The 13,929-nt window shown below is 40.5% G+C and overlaps 1 protein-coding gene across 5 annotated transcripts in view; it reads right to left on the reverse strand.

Moving 5' to 3' along the window:
- Positions 1-13,929, reverse strand: part of LOC134349672 (uncharacterized) — a 51,643-nt gene that overhangs the window by 6,623 nt on the left and 31,091 nt on the right. For 3 of the 5 annotated variants that reach the window (XM_063054337.1, XM_063054340.1, XM_063054341.1), the window contains exons 6-8: positions 8,888-8,997; positions 3,924-4,473; positions 1,185-2,506 (exon numbers count right to left, since the gene is read on the reverse strand). In XM_063054337.1, coding sequence (XP_062910407.1) covers positions 3,938-4,473; positions 8,888-8,997 — 646 coding nt within the window. In that variant the 3' untranslated portion in view covers positions 1,185-2,506; positions 3,924-3,937. The other 2 variants (XM_063054339.1, XM_063054338.1) reach the window with 2 other exon arrangements.

Here is a 13,929-nt window from a genome sequence, read left to right on the forward strand (position 1 = left end):
TTCCTCCTCCCACTTCTTATATTTTGTTTCCCATCACCAATTTTACATTGTGGGGAATCATTCTAAACTTGTGTGGAAAAAATATTCCTTTTACCTTTTAGATATCTACAATTTATCTTTAATTTCTAGCCAGTTTTTGGATTACTTATTTTGACAGATAGTTTGATCTACAGGTTTCTTTTTTTTAAACTTTGAGCACCTGTCAAGTATACTTAGCTTTCATCTTCACAGTGATTCTGGGCTTTAATCCATGACTTGACAACCAATACTTGGCAAATGTTTTTTTTTAAGCTGTGTATTTATGTATTGAGGAACGCAAACCAGGTTTAGCCTAACCCTTATATTAATTCCCTCCCTTTCTTACTCCCAAAATCCCACATTAATTTAATGACACAATACTCAGCTTGGCAGCAGTATTCATCTATTGAATCAGAATTCATGCTTTCCAGTATATAATCTTGACTGTTACTCAACTGCAGCATAGAATCAATTCTGCTTTGCCTTTAGAAAAGATATTAAACAGAGATCCTAACAGGTGGATGATAAAAGAAATCTACCAGACTTACATTTATCCCTCAATCAACATAATCACATCTGTTTAATTTGCTATGAATCTTATTAATGAATGTGGCTCTCTTCCCATTTCCCTGAGTTGCAACAGCGACTTCACTTCATATACAGTATACTGGCTTTGAAGTACTTAGGGACATAAATTTATGAAAGATGCTCTAAAAATGTAATTCATATTCTCTTCACTGTTAATAATTTATATATTGAATTGGGAATTATCATTTCAGCAGCATTATTTGTTCTTTATCACTGTTCCAAAATGTATTTTTTCTGTAGTGATTTTTTACCTATTATCTGTTTTTGCCTGGTGAATGTGTATATACTTAAAATGAATCATCTGATCAATTCCCATCTGCAGGGTACTGACAATTACTTCATGAAACTCTTGAGTGCCTTATTAATTTCCAGGTTTGAATTAACAGAAAGAATCCTTGGTCACTGAATAATCCATTGCTATTTTTTTCTAATCTTATCTTTTATCAGGCAGAGGAAGATTATAATGTTATAATTATGTAGTCTTGTCAGTGTTAAGTCTTTGTCCTTTTTTTGTGATATCATTCTGGAAGAACATTATATCATTTCTTAATGCATGCATTTCTAAATGACAATAAACAAGGACTGAGTGTCCTCATAATCTAATTACTAATATCCACTGACCTGGCAAAAATCCAAAACTTTGAGAACACGGGGAGAAAATGAGGGAAAATAATACCTTAAACAATACAAAGCTATTAGTTTGCTTTTCAACTTCACACAGCTCTTCTTGACATATCAGCTTTGAAATACGGTGTGAATAACCTTGAGAAACTTTTGAAAATCCTGTTCTTTTTATGTAGTTCAGTCGAAGGAACGAAGCCCAAGGAAACATTTTCCAATTAAAAGGTTTACTTGTTCTTGGGATACATAACCCTAGCCTAATCACAGGACTATTTACAAAGACGAACAAACCTACTAGCTGGTACATCTCTGGACTGTGGGAGGAAACAGCAGCCAGAGGCAATCCATGCGGTTTACGGGGAGAACATACAAACTTCTCACAGACAGTGCTGGAACTGAATAACAAACTCAGCAATGCCCCAAACGGTAATAGTATTGTGCTAACCGCAATGCTACTGTGGCGTTAAGGCTAACTATATACTGTATATTTGAATTGATAAAAAAAATCAGGGTTAGAATTACACTTTTTAAATTGCTAGCGCATTACACCATGGTAAAATGTTAATTGTTTCAGCATAAAGACATAAGTGTTGCAAGTTCATTACAGTGCTGGTTAGGCCATCTTTATCATTGTATTTGCCATGCAATTTTATAATACTTTATTGAACAGCAGTTCAGGAAGACATGCTGATAACATAGGTGATGACAATCTCAATACTAGACAGTATTGTTTGTTAGTACAATTGGAAGAAATTAACTTAGCAAAGCTGAACCCAGTGTTTTAGAAATATCACAATCTCAAATCAAACTTAAAAAATCCTTTGTAGTAATATTCATTTACAATTCTGACATTTTTCCAAAAATCACAATTTTTTAAACTTAGTTTTGACAGTTATTTTGACAGAGTATTTTTATGCTAATTTAATACTTTCAAAGGACCAGTTATTTTAACTCATCCAGCAGAAACAAAGCTGTTTCAAATTGTTGCCTGATTATTATGTGAATTCAATATAGTACAAAATAAGACATGCACAATGGGCTTACCTGAAACTGGCATATTCTTGTTAGGTGGGGTTAGATAAAATTACTTTCATGGACTCAAGACCACATTCAGTACTTGAGAAGTTACTCGTTTACCCTTCACTAGTACATATTAATATAATTTCACCAGATGCATTTAATAATGGTTTTAATTTCAATCCATCACAAAATTCAATACAAAGTTTTTTTGTCAGCAAATTAATGTGCCTCTCTGTGGTGGAAATTCCAGTTTAAGAATCTGAAAGAGAAGTATGCATTTTAAATGACGAATCTCAGCATTAGCTACGGCTAGAATTAATCAGTTTCCAGAATAAATGGCCATTGACTAAAAGTGACCAATAAGTAGAACTCCATGCAGCTTTCCCATTCACTTAGAATCAACATTGTCTTGTTGAAAGTTTCTTTCTCCATCAAAAAGGTTTTGATCTTCCTCCAATCTTCCAGTTCCCTCTACTTTGGTACATCTTAAGCTAGCACTTAAACTCTATTTCAGAAAGATACACACAAGTAAAGATCAGCAGTCCACACTCTTCTAAAGCATCATGTAAACCTGTTTAATATTTACTCTAAAAAACTAGGATTGCAGAAAGTTACATGTTCTATTAAAAAAAATTTAGTCAATGATAATATCACCTCATCTATCTAACGCCATGCCTCAAGAGGAAGAGATTGTATCACCAAGCCATTACTAGTATCACACTGCTAGTGGACCACCAATAAGTTATCAGGAAACTTTCCACTACATATCTTCTTAAAGTAAAACCAAATGTGTTTACATAATACAAGGCAATAAATTAAAGACCATGGACTCAGGTACAGGCTGGCAAGTTATCGAGCGCTGGCAGCATGCTCCACCAGCTATCCATCAGTTTATCACCGAGCCCAGCACATTCCATCAGTTACTGGGCACTTTTTATTTGGTCCTCTGATTTGCACCAATTATGTTGACACACCTAATATAGTTACATTCATTTCAATGGGATTTTTAATTATATTTCAAGGTATTTTTACATCATTAATTAACAGCTTTCAAGAAATATAATTTTCTAATTTTTAAAAAAAATGTCAACTGATTTCAACTGCTTCTGATCATCAGAGATACTGGGAAATATTTAAAAAGCTTTGTGAAACCACACAAGTGTAGCTACCCCAGCCAGCACAGTGGACAGCCAGAGACAGATCAGAACGATCTTTCCATGGGTGCTTCCTGACCAGTTGAACATATCCAGCATTTTAAGTTTTTTTATTTCAAATTTCTGGTATCTACAGGATTATGAAGTTACAGTGCCCTGAAAAACATGCAGCAAATGCCACCCTGCACAGAGTTAGTGGCAGTTTTGCTTACTGGCCTGTCATTGTAAATTTCAGATGTGGCCATATTTACCAGGCACACATTACACTTTTCTTCACACTCTACAATCTTTACAATGAAAAGTGTCTGTGTCTGGGACAGGGGCAAGGTCAGGAAGAGCGCTGCACTGGAGGCCTGATTGAGGTATGTGTGGGGATGTGGCCAAAAGACACCTTGAGGAGTGTTTGAGTGAAGGTTGGGGTTCTGCTTGTGCAGCTCAGTCCGGTATCTTATTTTAATCAATTTTACATTTAATTTCTGGAAAATAATCATATTGGCATTGATAAATATTGTGAAAAATTACCTTGCAGAGCTGATCTAATCAATGATGTTGCGAACATTTTCTCTTCCTTCTGTTCCGGGTTCTTTCCCATTGGTTGTGCACGCAGTTGTGGGTGGCTTTGCTGGGTAATTCATTGGTACATAACCTATGCTACTGAATGTCATTGCTGGGGAAGAAGATGTGTTCACAGTTTGTGTAACAGAAGTAGAAATTACAGAGCAAGGGTTGACAGAATATCCTGGATGAAATGACGGAAGAGAACTCAGATAGTCACTGGAAAATGGTGGAGGTGAAGGTGCAATGGCAGGGCTAGGTACATCAGAGGCCCAAGGTGTAAACATTAGAACGGAACCATTAGTGCTATCAGTTGAAAGGAAAATTGAGTTATTCGCCAGGTTAGTGATGCAAATATTTTGATCATATGGAATAGAAATGACTGAGGAAGGAGGAATATTTGGAGGCAAACTTGTTTGAGGTTGTGGAACTAACTGTTTGGTGGCAGGAGCGTAATACTGATTGGACTCTAAAGCAGCCCTTGGATATACAGAAGTGCCATTCATGATGCTTGCAGCTGGGGGAAAAAAAAGTCAAACTTTCACTTAACAGAGTCAACTGCAGACCACTTAACATTCAAATAATGATTCACTTTTGAAGTAACAATAATCAAAATGCTCACAGCATCTTCCAAAACACCAGATGATAGGAAAAAGGAGAAATATGAAACCTATGCAGCATTGATTTAGACAATTGTATCAGAGTATTCTTACACAAATTAGATTAATTTACAGATCTCTGATTTGAATTATAATTATAGAATTTAATTTGAAGATGAATCAATATAACTTCTGGTGTTTCCAGAATCCTACATTCATAGACGTCTAATCTTTTTTAAAATTCTGTCATAGGCCAGCACTTACTGCCTTTGACTGTTACTTATTGGCCTATTCAAAGGTTGCTAGGAGTCAGTCACGTTCTTCAGAATCAGATTTAATATCACTGGCACATCATGAAATTTGGTATTATAGAGTTATACTGCCTGGGAACAGGCCATTCAGCCTATCTTGTATACGCTGGCCACATTGACTAGCTGAGCAAATCTTATTTGCTTGCTTTTGTCCCATATCCCTCTCAAATCTTCCCTGTTTCTCGGACTGGATGCACTAACCAGTGGTGTGCCACAGGTGTCAATGCTGAGATCTAATTTTGATTTTGATGTACATACATAAAGGCATGGTAAGTATGCAGATGTGACTAGTATCCTCAAAAATTACAAAGCAATGTTGATCAGCTAGGTCAGTGGGCTGAGGACTGGCAAATGCACACTTGCTCTGACCAATGCCCCTTCTTCCTAGACAGAACAGCAATAAAGCTACCTTGGTCCTCATCCTTCCATTTCCACCAGCTACATCACACGCACTACTAGTCATATTTTCTGGCTCTCCCCACTGCTATCTGCAATGACCACTCCCCTCAGGACTCCATGATTCACTCTTCCCTCCCCACCCCCTGGCCTTTGCCACTGTAACTAAAGGAGGTATAAAAACTGTCCATTTAGTTCCTCGCTCACCACCATTCGGGGACCTAAAATGCCCTTCCAGGTGAGGCAAAGGTTCTTCAAACTTCTGAAGAACTTTTGAAGGTTCTTCAAACCTGGTTTTCCCCATTTAGTTTTTGCAGTGTGGTCTCCTATACATTGGTTTCGTGGATCACCCATGTTTGGTCCCCATTCTTTGCTTTTAATGTCATTTGAAATCTATTTCCCACTCCCACTCCAGCCATCTGTCCTTGGTCTTCTCCATCACTTAGAAGAGCCAAACGCAGACTGGAAGAACGATGACTCTGATTTCATTTGGGAATATATTCAAAGGCATGAATACTGAATTTTTCAACTTCAGATAAGCCACACCTCTGGAGTTTTCCCATACATGGTCTCTGGACAGCCTAATTTTCCTGTCCCTGTCAGCACACATCAAAGTTGCTGGTGAACGCAGCAGACCAGGCAGCATCTCTAGGAAGAGGTACAGTCGATGTTTCAGGCCCAGACCCTTCGTCAGGACTAACTGTACCTCTTCCTAGAGATGCTGCCTGGCCTGCTGCGTTCACCAGCAACTTTGATGTGTGTTGTTTGAATTTCCAGCATCTGCAGAATTCCTGTTGTTTCCTGTCCCTGTGATCATACTCCTCTTTCCTTCAGGAGCATCCATCTGCCCAATAACCCCTCCCCTTCTGGCTCTACATACTACTTGCCAGATCGGAGGTTGGAGAGCTTGGTTTGTTTACTCTAGAGTGCCAGAGGCTGAGGGGAGACGTGAAACAAGCTTGTAAAATTATTAGAGGCCTAATAATTAAAGGCCTAATAATAAACGATTAAACAATCTTGACTAGATTGGTTCAATTGTCAGATTCTGTTTCCCACAATAGAAATACCAGAAACTAGAGGTCGTGGCTTTCAGGTGAGATTAAGCTTTAAAGGCAATTTTAAAAAACACAGGGAGCGGTAGGTGCCTTAAACATGCTGCCAGTGGTGCCGGTGGAAGCAGACATGATAGTGGTATCTAAGAGACATTTAGACAGATACATGAGCATGAAAGGCATGCAGGGATCTAGATAACATGCATGTAGATAGGATTAGTTTAAATATGGTCCATACTGTCACTGAAAGCTAATGGGCCTGTTCCTGTCTAGGTTCTATGTTTCATCCAACTCTCTCATACAGTGTTCAATCTACCCACTATCCCTCCCTATCTGGTTCCACCTACCTTGCATCCCACTCTCCTATGTATTGCAATATACCGACAATGTTTACTGTTCGTTCCTTCTCCCTACGAATGCAGGTCTCAACCAGAAGCACTGACTTGCACCACTTGCCTCCACAGATGCTGCTTGGCTTGCTGAGTTCTTCCAGTGTTTTACGTTAGTTCTAGATTTAATTAATCACTGCTGCGGACAGATTTGAACTCAACACCCTGGATCATGAATCTAGGCCTCTAGATAGACCTGTGATACACAGCCTCAGAATAGAAGGACATCTCTTTAGAACAGAGATGAGGAGGAATTTCTTTAGCCAGAGGATGGTGAATCTGTAGACTTCACTGCCACAGATGACTGTAGAGGCCAAGTCATTGGGTATATTTAAAGCTGGTGTTGATATATTCTTCAAAGATTACAGGGAGATGGCAGGAGAAAGGGGACGAGAGCCATGATGGAATAGTGGTGCAGACTCGATAGGCTGAATAGCCTAATTCTGCTCCTATGTCTTATGGTCTTATAACAGCCCAGTAATTTAACTATTATGTCACTAAACCTAATTATTGCTTATCGCACTTGAATATTAATGATTCCCTAGGAGGCTGACATTAACTTATTACAACTTCTTTACAGAATTGAAACCAGTCTGAGCTTTCCAGCTCTTCAATGAGACTGATGGTCCATAAAAATCTCTTCTATCCCCCTTTATTTAAATCTATCATAGCATACACAGTATTTCTACTCCTTCTCTCTCTCATTTTTATCAATCATACCTTAAAGCACCATTTTCCTTAACCACTCCTTTTAGAGGTACGTTCAACTTTCTTACCAACCTTGGAGCAAGGAAGATCCTTCTCAGTTCCCTATTATAAGCTCTTTAAGACCTTAAGTTTTGTGGTTCTCTTACAACATTATTTTTCATATTTGTCTATTATAAATTCATTATCATTATTAACCTTTTTAGGAGTTATTGGAGTTTCTCTGATAAATATATAGCCTTGGTTCCAATATCATCTTTGTGAAAAGACGTTGCACTTTTTACAATTATGCTATATCTCTGCAAAATTCTCACAAATACAGCCAAGATAATTCACAGCTTTTCAGTTACAGATCCTTGTGAATGGTTTGAAGTTCATGCCTTCATTTCTGCCGCATTGCTACTTACACTGAGTTACGAATCTTTACTCTAAGATTCTTTTGCTCTTCCATTCATTTAATAATTATCAATCAAGTATGGATTCTCCTCATTTATTGCACAATAGTGCACATAACTCTCTGGAATACCATTTACACACTATTCTCCATTCTGTAGCTAATTTGCACTTCTGTATTTCACTGAAGTGTGCAACTAAGCCCTCAAATTTGTCGGTGTTTACAAAGTTTTAAATTGTGCTTCCATTCCCCCAAAATATTAAGATCAACACCCCTGATCTTTTTGACAGTGTAAGTAATTCTCTTTAACTTCACCTCCCAGATTCCTGTCTTGGTGCTTGCTGGAATCTATACTTAAACTATATGAAATAGGAACAGAATTAGGCCATTCGACCCATCGAGTCCTCTCTGCCATTCCATCATGGCTGATTTATTATCACTCTCAACCCCATTCTCCTGCCCTCTCTCCATAACCTTTAAGGCCCTTACTAATCGAGAACCTATCAACCTCCACCTTAAATATACCCATTGTCTGTGGCAATAAATTTCACAGATTCACCATCTTCTGGCTAAAGTAGTTCCTCAAAAATCTTTCCAAAGAGACATTCTTCTATTCCAGGTCATCTAGTGCTAGACTCTCCCATTATTGGAAACATCTTCTGCACATCCACTCTATCTAGGTATTTCAAGGATTGCTTTTCTGTCAGTTCCTTTTTTACCAATCCCCCAATTCTACATGCAATACCTCAATCACAGGTCTACTCTGCTGTGAAATATGACAGACCTTTAAAATCCAACTATATTAAATCTACTGCATTACCTTTCTCTATTCCTTGCTTTGTTTTTTCTTAAAACTTAACATAGTAGTTCAAGCACAATCTTCCTTTTGAAATCTGTGTTGACTATTCAGGAATATGTTCTAGGCTTCTGGGTATTTTTCCATTACATTTCTTGCCACTAATTTTAAGATAAATGTTCCACATTTGCTCTCCAGGGGAATTAGGATTATTATTAGCTGCTTACGCATCACACTTAGTCTCTGAATCCTAACCCCCTTTGCAATAAATGATTCAATTTATTCATACCATCTGTTTTATGATTGTTGAAATATTCATTTCCTGTGAATCGGTGTGCAGTATACTGAATTTTTGGTTTTATTTTTTCTGAAGGTGAATTACTGGTAAAAACATTCCTCCTGTAATGAAAAACCAGATCAGTTTAATTCTTTTCATCCTGTACTTCAAAATAAAATAGCACAATCTGTTCTGAAATCAATTAGTAAGAACTAAAAATAGCACAAACTAGGATGGCTTCCTAAAGCTGCTCTTCATAATCATCATGACCTCAATTTTGTACTGAAATATAACGGATTCCAGTTAATTGGGACACATCGGGATCAATACATTTTGGCCCAACTAAGTGGCTGTCCCAATTAGCCGAAGTTCCATGGTAATAGGTAAAACAGTATAAAAAAGGCAAACTAATATTTAACTGAGTAGCAATTTATGGATTTAAATGAAACACAGAACAAATTAGAGCACTACCAACATATCTGCAGTACTATAAAACTGTGTATTAGTTCCTAATAGTTATCGACAAAGAAATTCAATGTAAACTGCCATGTTCGTTTGATTTGACTGTAAACGAACAGCACTCACCTGTGGTTCCAAGTAACTACCTGCATGCCACAGCGGCCACACCCTGGTACACGGCTTTGACAGGCAGGCTAAACCAGGTGAGAGTAGCTCTCGGGCATCAGACCCCCGAGAGATCGGGACATGCCTGTGCTAGCACGCAAAGTCAGCAGCGGTACTGAGCGGATGCGATGAAACGGCCAGAAAGGCTGCTCTGTGAAGCTCCGTGGACAGCGAAGGGCATGATGATGCACGGGAGCAGTCAGTCATCAACTGCAACCAAGAGCAAGACACACAAGATTCTGCAAGAACTCAGCAGGTCAGGCGACTTCTGTAGAAACGAAGAGATAGTCAGCACTTCAGGCCAGGACTTTTCTTCAGAACTGGAAAGAAAATTTCCAGGTGGCCAACCATTTTAAGTCCTAACTCCATTCATGTTCCAACATGCCGGTCCATAGCCTCCTCTTTTGCCACAATGAGGCCACTCTCAGGGTGGAGGACCAACACCTCATATTCCACCTAGGTCAGCCGTCCCCAACCACCGGGCCGCAAAGCACGTGCTACCGGGCCGCGAGGAAACGATACGATTTGGCGATATGAGTCAGCTGCACCTTTCCTCATTCCCTGTCATGCCCACTGTTGAGCTTGAACGCACACGAGGTCATTACGCATGCCTCATCCATGTCAGCGCGGGAAAGAGATCAACTCCTCGAGCTTGCAATGATGGCAGGCTGAAAAGTATGTTTGACATAACATCTCTGCCGGCATTATGGATCAAAGTCAAGACTAAGTATCCTGAGATAGCCACGAAAGCACTGAAAACATTGCTTCCATTTCCAACATATCTCTGCATTGAATGCAACGAAAACTAAGTTGCGAAATAGACTGGACATAAGGAACCCCCTTCGAGTATCGCTGTCTCCCATCACCCCTCGATAGAACCGTCTTGTTGCAGGGAAACAAGCCCAGGGCTCCCACTGAATCAGCGATATTGGTGTGTTGCACTGATTTTATATGTTCATACGAGGAAAATATGCCCTGTGTTTAATATGCAAATATTACTTAAAATGTTATGATGTTATTGACTTACAAGTGACTTATAATTGACTTATCACTATATTCATGTGAGGAAAATATGAGCTGTGTGTTTAATATCAACTTCGTTAGATAAACTCTTCTATAAACGAAATTGAATGTATTAGCCACTTATACGTGACACAGTTGACTTATCACCAATATTCCAGTCGTGATTAACACCCCACCGAACAGAATCGCCAAAACATGATTTGTAGAAAAAAAATCGGCACGTACACGCATGTGCAAGTCACACATGTGCACTGGTGCCCGCGCAAGGCTTTATGGTCATGGTAGTCTTTCTCGGGGTAAGCGCAACGTATTTGACTACTACTCTTGTCCATTGGCAACCCTACCGCCCCCCCGGGTCAGCCGGTCCGCAAAAAATATTGTCAATATTAAACCGGTCCGCAGTGCAAAAATGGTTGGGGACCCCTGATCTAGGTAACCTCCAACCTGATGGCATGAACATTGATTTCTCCTTCCAGTAATTTTTTCCCTAGCCCTGCCGTCTTATTCTATTCCCCACACTGGCCTCTTACCTCTTCTCCTCATCTGCCTATCACCTCCCCCTTGTGCCCCTCCTGCTTTCCTTTCTCCCACGTCCACTCTCCTCTCATATCAGATTCTATGTTCTCCAGCCCTTTTCCTTTCCCACCCACCTGGCTTCACCTATCACCTTCCCTCTCACCTCCCCTGCCTTTTTTCATTCAGGCATCTCCCCCTCTTCCTTTCCAGTCCTGAAGAAGGGTCTCAGCCTGAAACGTCAACTGTTCATTCATCTTCACAGATGTTGCCTGACCTGCAGAGTTCCTCCGGCACTTTGTGTGTGTTGCTCTGGATCTCCAAAATCTGCAGAACGTCTTGTGTTTATGAACTACAAACAAGGAAGATGATAGTTGTGATGACTGCTTGTACCACTGGATCCATAATTCCAAGGTCAAGAGAGTGTAACTGCCCAAGTGAAAAGGCTTTTCCACTTTAAAAAACTCTTGCACAGGTCTCCTGTCATCGTTGGATGTGACAGACAACCACCATATGAAGAAAATCTGTGCAGACACCTACTGCAAATAATGAACTTCCTTCAGACAATGCTTTTGAAGACTGCATCCTCCAAATCTTTATTTTCATTGTAACATTCAAGATGATTGTTGATACTGTTAAAGTCATTGTAGTTCTTATCTTGTTAAAGTCATGCAATTGTTTACTTTTCACTCCCAGCTGTTTCTGGCATCTCCACACCTGAATGCTTGAAATCACGGTGAGCAAAACAACCCTAAGTTGTCTTAATGCTTATTTCTCCCCCAAATATCAGTGACAGAAATCACTGCATTTCAAAAACAAACACACACAACTGATGCTATTTTAAAACAGTTTGCTTCAAGTATGGTGTAGTGCACAAGACTGACACTCGTTAGAAACTATTCATCAACAGTCTCCTGTCCTAATTAAGTGGTACAATGTCACAAATAAACAAAGAGAACCACAGCTATTTTTTTTCGATTAGTTTTGCTTTTTTTTAAAAACAAAGAGTTGTCCCAAATAAGCAAACATGAGGAAATCTGCAGATGCTGGAAATTCAAGCAACACACACAAAAAATGCAGTCGTCGATGTAGCGAAGGAAAAGTGGGGGACAGATCACCAACTTTATCAGCTCAGGGGATCTCCCACCCACTGCTACCAACCTTATAGTTCTCACACCTCGCACTTCCCGTTTCTACCTCGTACCCAAGATCCACAAACCTGCCTGTCCAGGTAGACCCATTGTCTCAGCTTGCTCCTGCCCCACCAAACTCATTTATGCATACCTCAACACTGTTTTATCCCCCCTTGTTCAATCCCTTCCTACCTATGTTCGTGACACTTCTCACACTCTGAATTTTTTCAATGATTTTAAGTTCCCTAGCTGCTACCGCTTTATTTTCACCATGGATGTCCAGTCCCCATATACTTCCATCCCGCACCAGGAAGGTCTCAAAGCTCTCCGCTTCTTTTTGGATTCCAGACCTAACCAGTTTCCCTCTACCATCACTCTCCTCCGTCTAGCGGAAATAGTCTTTACTCTTAATAATTTCTCCTTTGGCTCCTCCCACTTCCTCCAAACTAAACGTGTAGCCATGGGCACCCGCACGGGTCCCAGCTATGCCTGCCTTTTTGTTGGCTTTGTGGAACAATCTATGTTCCAAGCCTATTCTGGTATCTGTTCCCCTCTTTTCCTTCGCTACATCGACGACTGCATTGGCACTGCTTCCTGCACGCATGCTGAGCTCGTTGACTTCATTAACTTCACCTCTAACTTTCACCCTGCCCTCAAGTTTACCTGGTCCATTTCCAACACCTCCCTCCCCTTTCTAGATCTTTCTGTCTCTATCTCTGGAGACAGCTTATCTACTGATGTCTACTATAAGCCGACAGACTCTCACAGCTACCTGGACTATTCCTTTTCCCACCCTGCCTCTTGCAAAAATGCCATCCCCTTCTCGCAATTCCTCTGTCTCCGCCGCATCTGCTCTCAGGATGAGGCTTTTCATTCCGGGACGAAGGAGATGTCCTCCTTTTTTTTAAAGAAAGGGGCTTCCCTTCCTCCACCATCAACTCTGCTCTCAAACGCATCTCTCCCATTTCACGCACATCTGCTCTCACCCCATCCTCCCACACCCCACTAGGAATAGGGTTCCCCTTGTCCTCACCGACCACCTCACCAGCCTCCGGGTCCAACACATAATCCTCCGTAACTTCCGCCACCTCCAACGGGATCCCACCACTAAACACATCTTTCCCTCTCCCCCCCTTCTGTTTTCCGCAGGGATTGCTCCCTACGCTACTCCCTTGTCTATTCGTCCCCCGCATCCCTTCCCACCGATATCCCTCCCGGCACATATCCTTTATGCGGAATAAATGCTACACATGCCCTTACACTTCCTCCCTCACCACCCTTCAGGGCCCCAGACAGTCCTTCCAGGTGAGGTGACACTTCACCTGTGAGTCGGCTGGTGTGATATAATGTGTCCAGTGCTCCCGGTGTGGCCTTCTATATATTGGTGAGACACGATGCAGACTGATTTATCTATCTATCTATCTATCTATTTATTTATTTATTTATTTATTTTCTCTCTCTCTCTCTCTCTCTTTTTTTCTCCCTCCGACCCTCCCACTATAACTCTTTGCCTATCCTCTGGGCTCCCCTCCCCGTTTCTTTCTCCCTAGGCCTCCCGTCCCATGATCCTCTCCTTTCTCCAGCCTTGTATCCCTTTTGCCCATCAACTTTTCCACTCTTAGCTCCATCCCTCCCCCTCCTATCTTCTATCATTTCGGATCTCCCCCCCCCACTTTCAAATCTCTTACTACCTCTTCTTTCAGTTAGTCCTGACACTCCTCCGTGGATTGTCACTTTGTCATGGTGGAGAGGCTTGTGTGG

This window comes from Mobula hypostoma, chromosome 7 (genome assembly GCF_963921235.1).
Source record: "Mobula hypostoma chromosome 7, sMobHyp1.1, whole genome shotgun sequence".
Taxonomy (NCBI): Eukaryota; Metazoa; Chordata; class Chondrichthyes; order Myliobatiformes; family Myliobatidae; genus Mobula; species Mobula hypostoma.